Genomic DNA, 9,645 nt, shown 5'->3' with positions numbered 1-9,645 from the left:
ACAGCCTAGTGGGATGTCCAAAGACAGCCTAATAAGATATTGTTTTATTGAATAATCTACGACTGCATTGTTCCTGGCAACTTTGGCGTTCCGAGGGCTTGAGTGGTTGATCGTGGCCACGTTGGCATCCAGGGGGACTTGTAGATCGTTACTTGGCATTTAGGTGTTCATGGGGACAGATAAGTCGTTCCTGGCCACTTAGTTGTTCAGGGGAATAGATAGGCTGTTTGTGGCCACATAGGTGTTCAGGTGGACAGATAGGCTGTTCGTGCCAATATAGGTGTTCAGGGGGACAGATAGGTCGTTCCCGGCCACTTAGGTGTTCAGGGGGACGAATAGGCTGTTCGTGGCCACATTGGTGTTCAGAGAGACAGATGGGTTGTTCCCACAATTTAGGTGTTCAGGGGGACAGATAGGCTGTTCATGGCCACATTGGTGTTCAGGGGCACAAATAGTCTGTTCGTGGCCACATTGGTGTTCAGAGATGTGTATGGGTTGTTCCCACAATTTAGGTGTTCAGGGGGACAGATAGGCTGTTTGTGGCCACATAAGTGTTCAGGGGGACAAATAGGCTGTTCGTGGTCACATTGGTGTTCAGAGGGACAGATTGGTCATTCCCGGCCATTTAGGTGTTCAGGGGGACAGATAGGCTGTTCGTGGCCACATAGGTGTTCAGAGAGATATATGGGTTGTTCCCACAATTTAGGTGTTCAGGGGGACAGATAGGCTGTTCATGGCCACATTGGTGTTCAGGGGCACAAATAGGCTGTTTGTGGTCACATTGGTGTTCAGAGGGACAGATTGGTCATTCCTGGCCATTTAGGTGTTCAGGGGGACAGATAGGCTGTTCGTGGCCACATTGGTGTTCAGAGAGACAGATGGGTTGTTCCCACAATTTAGGTGTTCAGGGGGACAGATAGGCTGTTTGTGGCCACTTAGGTGTTCAGGGGGACAGATAGGCTGTTCGTGGCCACATTTCTGTTCAGAGTGATGTATGGGTTGTTCCCACAATTTAGGTGTTCAGGCAACACGTTCTCACTCCCAACTCGTCATATTTTGACGCTTGGTCAAGAACCCTTAGCGTCAGATTTTGACAAACAGGGTACCCCTTCTGCGTCATATTTAGACGTGCAGAGATTCCCTATAGAATCTGTACAGGAGCCTGAGGCGTTGAAATTTGACGGGTTAGGTATATTAAGGACGGGTCATAACTACGATAAATAGGCATAAAAAACAACAGGCTACAACAAATAAGTTATCGCAGGGCTAGTCAGATGTCGGCCATCAGGTCTATCTTTTTTTACTGATTTTTATTTTATTTAAAAAATCACTCGCTGTAACCCCTTCAGCGTCATATTTAGACGTGCAGGGATTCCCTGTAGAATCTGTACAGGAGCCTGAGGCATTGAAATTTGACGGGTTCGGTATATTAAGGACTGGTCATAACTACGACAAATCGGCATAAAAAAAAAGAACAGGCTACAATTAGTATATCATGGCAAGGCTTGTCAGTTGGTGGCCATCAGGTCATGTTTATCAAGCTCTTCTACTGATTTTTTTATTTAAAAAATCACTGGCTGTACCCCTTCAGCGTCATATTTAGACGTGCGGGGATTCCCCGAGGCGTTGAAATTCGACGTGTTAGGGACGGGTCATAACTACGTTAAATCGGCATAAAAAAAGAACAGGCTACAATAAATAAGTTATGGCTGGGCTAGTCAGTTGTTGGCCATCAGGTCATGTTTATCTAGCTCTTCTACTGATTTTTTTTATTTAAAAAATCACTGGCTGTACCCCTTCAGCGTCATATTTAGACGTGCGGGGATTCCCTGAGGCGTTGAAATTCGACGTGTTAGGGACGGGTCATAACTACGATAAATAGGCATAAAAAAAATAACAGGCTACAATATATACGTTTTGGCCGGGCTAGTCAGTTGGCGACTATCAGATCATATTTATCTAGCTCTTCTACAAATTTTTTTATTCATTTTAAAAATCACTCGCTGTCTGATATCAAAGTGCTGTCTGTGAAACAGCTTTCAGCGGTGACTTTAACAACGCCCCATGGCACGAGCAACACCAGTAACTTATCCTAAGCACTTCAATTGTTTCCTTGTTTTTATCAGAGGCTTGTTGATATTGATTAGCGTACTGTATGTAATGTGCTGTGATTATATGTTAGGTTAATCAATGATTACTCAGCGCAATGCGATTATTAATTATAAGCATTATTATTTAATTTTTTTGTTTGTTTGTTTATTGGTTGGTTGATTGATTCATTATTTTTATTGTATTTTTATATATCTATTAATAAATCAATCAACCTGTGGCGCTGACGTCACTACATGGCGCGATCCCAAGATCCATTGCGATTTTCCACTCGGTAATTAGAACACTTAATTGATAAAGATGTGAACAGTTGCTTACATTTTCGGGACAAAAACTGTTCAGTCTGGTCAAGAAGTTGTGTTTAGAACTTTTAGAAGTGCAAGGTAGTTGTTTCGTGATGGAGTAAATGACAGCAGATATTAAAAAATATGTAATTAGCTGCACAATATGTGTAAGTTAGTATGCTAGCTAAGTTAGCTAATTAAATTCAAGTTTGTTTATTTTTTTCACATGTAATCGTGCAATTTATTATGATTAGGAGATTGTACGATTTTTTATGATGTGTTTTCATACTACAGTAGCTCACTACACTTTAGCCATTTATAAATGTTCAGATGAGGGACAGTGTTGCCAGATTGGTTTGTTTTCTAGTAATTGTGAGAAATCCACACAAAAATAAATAGTAAAAAGACAAATCTTAGCAATGGTACACAATACAAATGTATTCATAGCTATGACAGTACTGGGCCCAATAAGTCATAATGGGGTAAATAACGTGTTCTTCTCTAAAGAAGGCTACTTTGTTTCGACATTGTAAATTGTTTTCCACGTCTGTCATTTGGCACAACAGAGAGATCAAACTTTCACCTGTCCACGCCCATTTTATCACATGTAGTACAACTCAAAACCAATCAATAACTGCCCAATCTGCCAACACTGATGAAAAAGTTCAGGTAAAATTGTAAGAAATTCTGATATATATTTTTTGTTTGTTTTTCTCTTATCAGGTCCTTCAAATTTACCAGCTGATCACTTCTTTATTTAACTCGACCCACACACAGACATACACACACACACACACACACACACACACACACACACACACAAACCAAAGGCACTTTTAAGAGCCACGTCCATTTTGTTAACCTGTAGTTGTCTCTCTGTAGCTCACTTGCCCTGTCTCTTTCTTTATCTCACTCACTCTTTCTTTCTCTCTGTCTGTTTACATCTGTAGTTGTCATATCTGTCCATCTTTCTTGTGAGTCTTTCTGTCTGTTTGTGTTTTTGCCCATCACCATGAGTGATCCAGGACTCCAAGAACAGTTTATAAACCTGGATAACCTGGTTGATCATCAGGAAGTCAGTGATGAGCTCCAGAGTCTTGATGACTTGCTTGGTGAGCTGCAGGAACAGGAGGAAGCAGCACCAGTAAACCCACCTGAACCAAGGGTGCATTGGAGAAAAAGAGACCTTGATGGAAACATTGTCTATGCAAGACCAAGGTCAAGCAGGAATCAGTCAAATAAAGGTCAGTATAATTGTAGATTAAATATATTAAATATCTTCATTGTTTAGGCACTTATGAATTTATCAAACGTGGAATATGTCAGAGAAACAATCAAACCAGAACTGCTCACTTGATTTTTTACATGAAAATAAATTCATTACACACAGTGTTTGTGTAAAGCAGTTTAAACTACACTAAATTATTGGTCTTGGTAAGGCTTAGTTTGAAGCAGTTTGTTCTAAGTGTCTTGTCAGTGATCAACCAGCTTGTTTCTTTTTAAACGATATGCTTTTACACCAAGCCTATTTTGCTTTTATCATCTATATGACAACTTATAGACAGATAACTGCAAGTAAGTGGACTGTCCACATGTGGGTTTGGTAAATAAATGTCTGCTGGTCCTTTTCTCTCGCTAAACTTTTAACAGTGAGCTTATGCCATGTCATAATAAGGGAGGTAAATTTGTGTTACTAGCCTTGGGACAAGGTTTTTTGTTGTTTTTATCTGGTACAGCTGATCATGTTCAGAAAACTGATCCTCCCATCAATGCTCCTGACACTAATTGTGAGGTGACCTTTGCCCCAGAGACAGTTGGTGTGTACTTTTTTGTGTAAATTAAATTTTCAAAATCCAAAGGCACTCTAAGCAGTACACTTTAATATATAAGTGTTGTTTTTAAATATTCTATACTATTTTAACAGAGTGTTTTCTGCAAGATCTCCAGAACTCACTGAGCGATATCTCAGATGATGAGGCATCACCTCTTGGAACCTCAAGAGAGCCTCTCCTAGCTTCCTCAAACTGGAGCATACGACAAAGTCTTTTTTCAGAGAGGTGGAGGGCAGAGAGACCCCGTCTGGTGAACACTGCTGCGGCACAAGAAAATGTGGCAACACACATCTGCCAACAGTGTGGGAGCAACCCAGCTGCTGTCCGTTGTTGTGACTGTCGACCACGCCCCTTCTTCTGTGCTGATTGTGATGTCAGCATGCACACCAGACATGTTCTCCATAACCGAGATGCCATGACTGCTGGATTCTACCAGCCATTGCCTCCAACAACTTTTGTTGTAGATAAGGCTCTTTCCCATTCTGGTAAGTCCTGGTTTATGACTGTACAACATAAATATCATTCTGAGAATCGTAAGCCTCATAAGCTCAACTATTTAAATAATGCAACTATTTAAATTAGTAATTCTTGTATACTTTTTCAGCAATGTTTTTCATAACCATTGAACCGTTACAATGTTGTATTACTCAGTCAATACAAATTATCTTAATTCACATGTTTGATCTTTTCCAGTACGGCTTGTACCTGTGGAGATTCCTGACAATATTTGTAGTTGTTCATCAGAATCATTGAGGGTCAGCCCAGGGAAGAATGTTGCTGTGATCACAATGAATGGTAAGGGTGTTAAGATAAGTGTTATTATATGGTAAAAGAGTTGGGCTTGTAACCCGAAGGTTGTCGGTTCGATTACCACACTGACAGGAATTGAAAGTGGGAATAGTGAATGAACAGTGCTTTTTACACCTTTAATACCATGACTGAGCAAGACACCAAACCCCAAATTGCTCCCTTAATGCTGGAGCAATGCCTGCCCACTGCTCTGGCGTGTGTGTGTGTGTGTGTGTGTGTGTGCGTGTGCGTGTGTGTGTGCGTGTGTGCGTGCGTGCATGTGTGAGTGTTTGTGTGCATGTGTCTTTGTTCACTTCTTACTGCTGTGTGTAATGTTTAAAAAGTAAAAGAAATTATGTACAAATATTTTAAGAATCCAAACTTTGATTAATCTCATAAGGTTTACATTAAAGTAAATTTGTTTTTGATTTTTCCAGGACGATATGATCTAAGCATGCCTGAGTTGAATTGTGAGGCATGCAAAGCCACTTGGGCTGCTGGAGTGGTCGACCTAAATCGAAGTGATTACTGGCCTGCGACCCTTCACTATTCCACAATTTATGCTACAGATGTCTTTTTTTCATTTGAAGAAATGAATATGGCAGCACCAGGACTGTCCTGCCAAGCATTTTTAAGAATGCTGGATCAGCGAACTGTCCGCTTTGGTCGTGTGAGTATTTAATTTATTTATCCTACAGTGTTGTTAATCTTTTTGTATTGTGGGTTGAAAAGCTGTTTGATGATAATGTATTTGTTATACATTATTAGCCGTTGTTCTCCTTACTTCTAATAGACTGGCAAGATCTCCACAGACAGTTTTCAGAAAAGTTTTTTTGAGTGGGAGGCTGTGCGATACGAGGTGGACAAAATCTGCAAGGAAGAGCCCTTCATCTGTGCTGCGTGCACCCCAGAAATGCTGGCAGTTTCAGTAGATGGAAATCGCAAGCATTACCGTTTCAAGAATGCATCTAGGTACTCCAAACTGTGTATAACATTACTCTGTTGAAACAATATTAATAAAGAAAAATAGCTGTTCAATGTGCAAGTAAAACAGATTATATCTGTTACAACAGATTATATATATATATATATATATATATATATATGTATGTATGTGTGGATGTGTGTGTGTATATATATGTGTTTGTATATATATAATTCTTTTTTTATTTATTTTTTTTTTAGATCTAAGGAACAGGCCATCTTTGAAAACGTCTTCATAGCTAAGGATGAAGATGTGACAAGATTTGTGGACTATATTCACAAGACATCCAAACATGTAAAATCATGATTAGACTGCATACAGGACTACATTTATCTCCTACTCAACAGTTTGTTTAGAAGAATCTTATTTTTCTTTAACCATTTTGCATATTATAGGTCAGTGGAAAAGGTGTTTGTGGAGGGGAGTGGTCAGCAGCCAGGGAGACCTCCCAAAGATCTGCCAGCAAGGTAGATGAGGAGGGACTGGAGCTTGCGGTGTGTCGGCATGGAGTGCTGCTGTGTGCTTTAAATATGTACGGGGGAGAAATTTTTGCATATCCCCTGTACCTACAAGAAAAACTGGCCAGTAGGCAAATCACTTTTTTTTGTATGGATGTGACCTGCAAATATTGGCCGTACCTCGAAAGAGTTGCAAAAAGCTGCCCAGAGCTCCAGCACCTTCTTAACATGAAGCCCTTCCTTTCAGTTTTCCATGCCAAAGCTCATGATTTTAAATGCGAGGTAGGTGAACTTTGCTTTGTGATTATCAAAACTTGGCATCTGCAAATGAATGTGAAATCTTTCTCAGCATTATTTAATTTTTTTTATCACTACTAATCAGGTGAAATGGAGTGGGGCATATCAGGATGGTGCTGGTTTAACACTAGGGGAGGAGGTGGAACAGTGCAATGCATTTCTCTCTAGGATTGCAGTGACCACAAAACACATGTCCAAAGCAGGTAAAATGACCACATACAGTACTTCACTAGTTACATTATTACATAATATATAGGGTTAATATAGTCACATGATATTTTCTGTGTTTGCAGGACGCACAGACATGCTGACTCTCATGGCCATGCGCTGGAATCAGCAAAAGTTCAACAATTTGGCCACCACACTGACCCGTCGATATCAGAAAGTAATGACATCAGTAGAATTTGTTTTAGATGTTCAGTAATGTATGTTTTTAGAGTTTGAAGCTGTGCATTAAACCTTTGGTTCTTGTTTTTGTCCTATCTGTGATTACTTTTCATTGCAGACCACAAAAGCTTTACAAAGCCAGGTGCAAAACCTGGAATCCCTAAAAGTCGAACTGGCAGTAACAGAGAGCCAGTTGGAAGATTGGGTCAATGATGTAAAGGAGTGGGCAGACGGTGAGACTAGTATTTATATATTTCTAGTAATACATTTAGTTGTGAATACTTGTAATTGTTAAATTGTTACTGTTATTGTAATTTTGTCCCACATATTTCTTCTTAGCAACAACAACAACAGCCACAAATGATGTTGATGCCTTGGCCAGCCGAATTGAGGTGCTGGTGGCAAGTGTCAAGAGGCGTTCACAGCGTCTCTATAAAGATACAGATGGCAACAAAGGTCGTGCCAGGATCCGCCACAAGATAAGGGAGGAAAAGGCGATTCTGACATCAGTTGTAGAAAAATACAACAGAATGGTTCCAAACACAGACACTCTGTGCTTGGAAACCATTTTGTCTGGTGAGACAGCTTGGCCATGGCAGCTGCCACACAGTGGTATGTACACAATTCGTATACATACGCATTTTTACACTTACACGCATCACTCACAATGCCTTAAATGTCAGTTTGTCATAATTTTTCTCATGCATTCTAGACTCTGTTGACCTAAGGACAAAAAGAAAGGCATTTGACATTATCATGTCAGTAAGACGTCTTCAGGAGGAGCAGAAGATTCTTGTTGCAGAGATGGACCACCATTGGAAATATCTTTCAACACGTGCTGAGACCCTCAGAGAACTGTCCTGCTTGTTTGCCTCTGAGACACTGAAAAGTATGTATTTGTAATATATGGCACAAACATAAACAAAGTGTTGCCTCTGACCAAATATTTTTCTGGAAAATTGAGTGGCTGTAGCTGTGTAAGCCTTAATTGCACTTATATGTAATTACTATCTAATAATTACAGGGACCAACCATCACCATGTTCTGTGGAGTTTGTTTGTTTGCTTGTTTGTTTTTTTGTTTGTTTGTTTGTTTTTCTACAACTACACAGTCAATCCAATTAAGTCCAACTATGACTTTTCTAACAGACTTACATTTTTGCGTTACTATTAGGGGGCAGCCCTAATAAACATACACAACAATGATGAAGGTTTTTAAGAGAGGCCTAATGTATTTTTGTTATATTTTTGTACTTTCTAGATTCGCAATGTGGCCTCAGTGAAGAGGGTTTAAAAGGTCTGCAGAGCATCATCCACAGAAAGCTGCATAAAATCAGAGCTATGCGGGTGCAAGCAAGAGAGTGTTACCTGAAAGTTTTGTCTGGAGCAGAGAACTTCTTAAACCTGTCATCAGCTGATGACAGTGACAGTGACTTCGAAATTTCTGGTGACGAACTGTAATCAACATTCATTCATTCATTCTTTTCTTTTTGGCTTAGTCCCTTTATTAATCAGGTTTCGCCACAGCAGAATGAACCGCCATCTTATCCAGCATATGTTTTACGCAGCGGATGCCCTTTCAGCTGCAACCCATCACTGGGAAACACTCATACACTCTTACATTCACACACACACATACACTATGGACAATTTTTTTTACCTTACCCAATTCACCTATACTGCATGTCTTTTGACTGTGTGGGGAAACCAGCAAACATGGAAACATGCAAACTCCACTCCAACCGGGACTCGAACCAGCGAGTGAGGCAACAGCTCTACCTACTGCGCCACCGCGTCACCCTATAATCAACAGTGACCCCTTTTTTTTCTTGACCGTGGCCTTGACCTAAAACCCTGATTCTAAAGAGTGTAATAAAATATGCTTTTCATCTCCTTAAAACGTATTTTGTCTTTTTTTTTACATACATAGAAATGTATACATGCATGCCTCTACAACCAGTCAGTGGTGGAAATTAAGTGCATTATTGTAAGGCTAAGTACTATACTGTTCTAGAGTATAGATTTGAGCCACTTGCTTTCTCTGTGATTTGTTTGTCACTTTTTAATTGTACTAGGCTGCAGTTAAAAGACTTTTTTTTTTAACTGAACTTGACAGCACATGAAGAGCTTATAAAATATGACATTTTTGGTATAGATAAAACTACCCAGTAGTTCATACTTACAGTATAAGTACAGCCAAAACAAGCAGTCAATTGGCCAAAAAAAATATTTGGCAACTAATTTGTTGATCATAAGTTGATCAAGTTTGTTGATAATTTTAATGTAAAAACATTACATAGTTCCAGCTTAGATTTTTAGTTCCAGCTTAAATTGCTTTTTTTTATTTTTAGTTGCTCCAAATTTTTAATCATGTTTAGGTTTTAAACAGCATCTGAAACTGTATTATTTTTGGGTAATGTATAATTCTCACTACGTTCATAATACAAACCAAACAATCGGTTGAGTGATGAAGAAAATAATTAGCAGAGTAGCTCATATTGAAAA

The 9,645-nt window shown here is 39.5% G+C and overlaps 1 protein-coding gene across 1 annotated transcript; it reads left to right on the top strand.

The window, feature by feature from the left end:
• Positions 1 to 3,405: 3,405 nt before the first annotated feature.
• LOC130220985 (uncharacterized) lies at positions 3,406 to 9,023 on the top strand. The gene is made up of 13 exons (XM_056453277.1): positions 3,406 to 3,637; positions 4,318 to 4,710; positions 4,919 to 5,020; positions 5,452 to 5,684; positions 5,808 to 5,986; positions 6,200 to 6,293; positions 6,395 to 6,739; positions 6,840 to 6,957; positions 7,048 to 7,139; positions 7,260 to 7,374; positions 7,481 to 7,753; positions 7,854 to 8,030; positions 8,402 to 9,023. Exons 1-13 carry the CDS (start codon positions 3,406 to 3,408, stop codon positions 8,599 to 8,601), a joined length of 2,553 nt encoding a protein of 850 aa, XP_056309252.1. The 3' UTR covers positions 8,602 to 9,023.
• Positions 9,024 to 9,645: the final 622 nt, after the last annotated feature.

The sequence above is a fragment of the Danio aesculapii genome, chromosome 1, assembly GCF_903798145.1.
Source record: "Danio aesculapii chromosome 1, fDanAes4.1, whole genome shotgun sequence".
NCBI lineage: Eukaryota > Metazoa > Chordata > Actinopteri > Cypriniformes > Danionidae > Danio > Danio aesculapii.
This window is presented reverse-complemented; position numbering and strand designations above follow the sequence as displayed.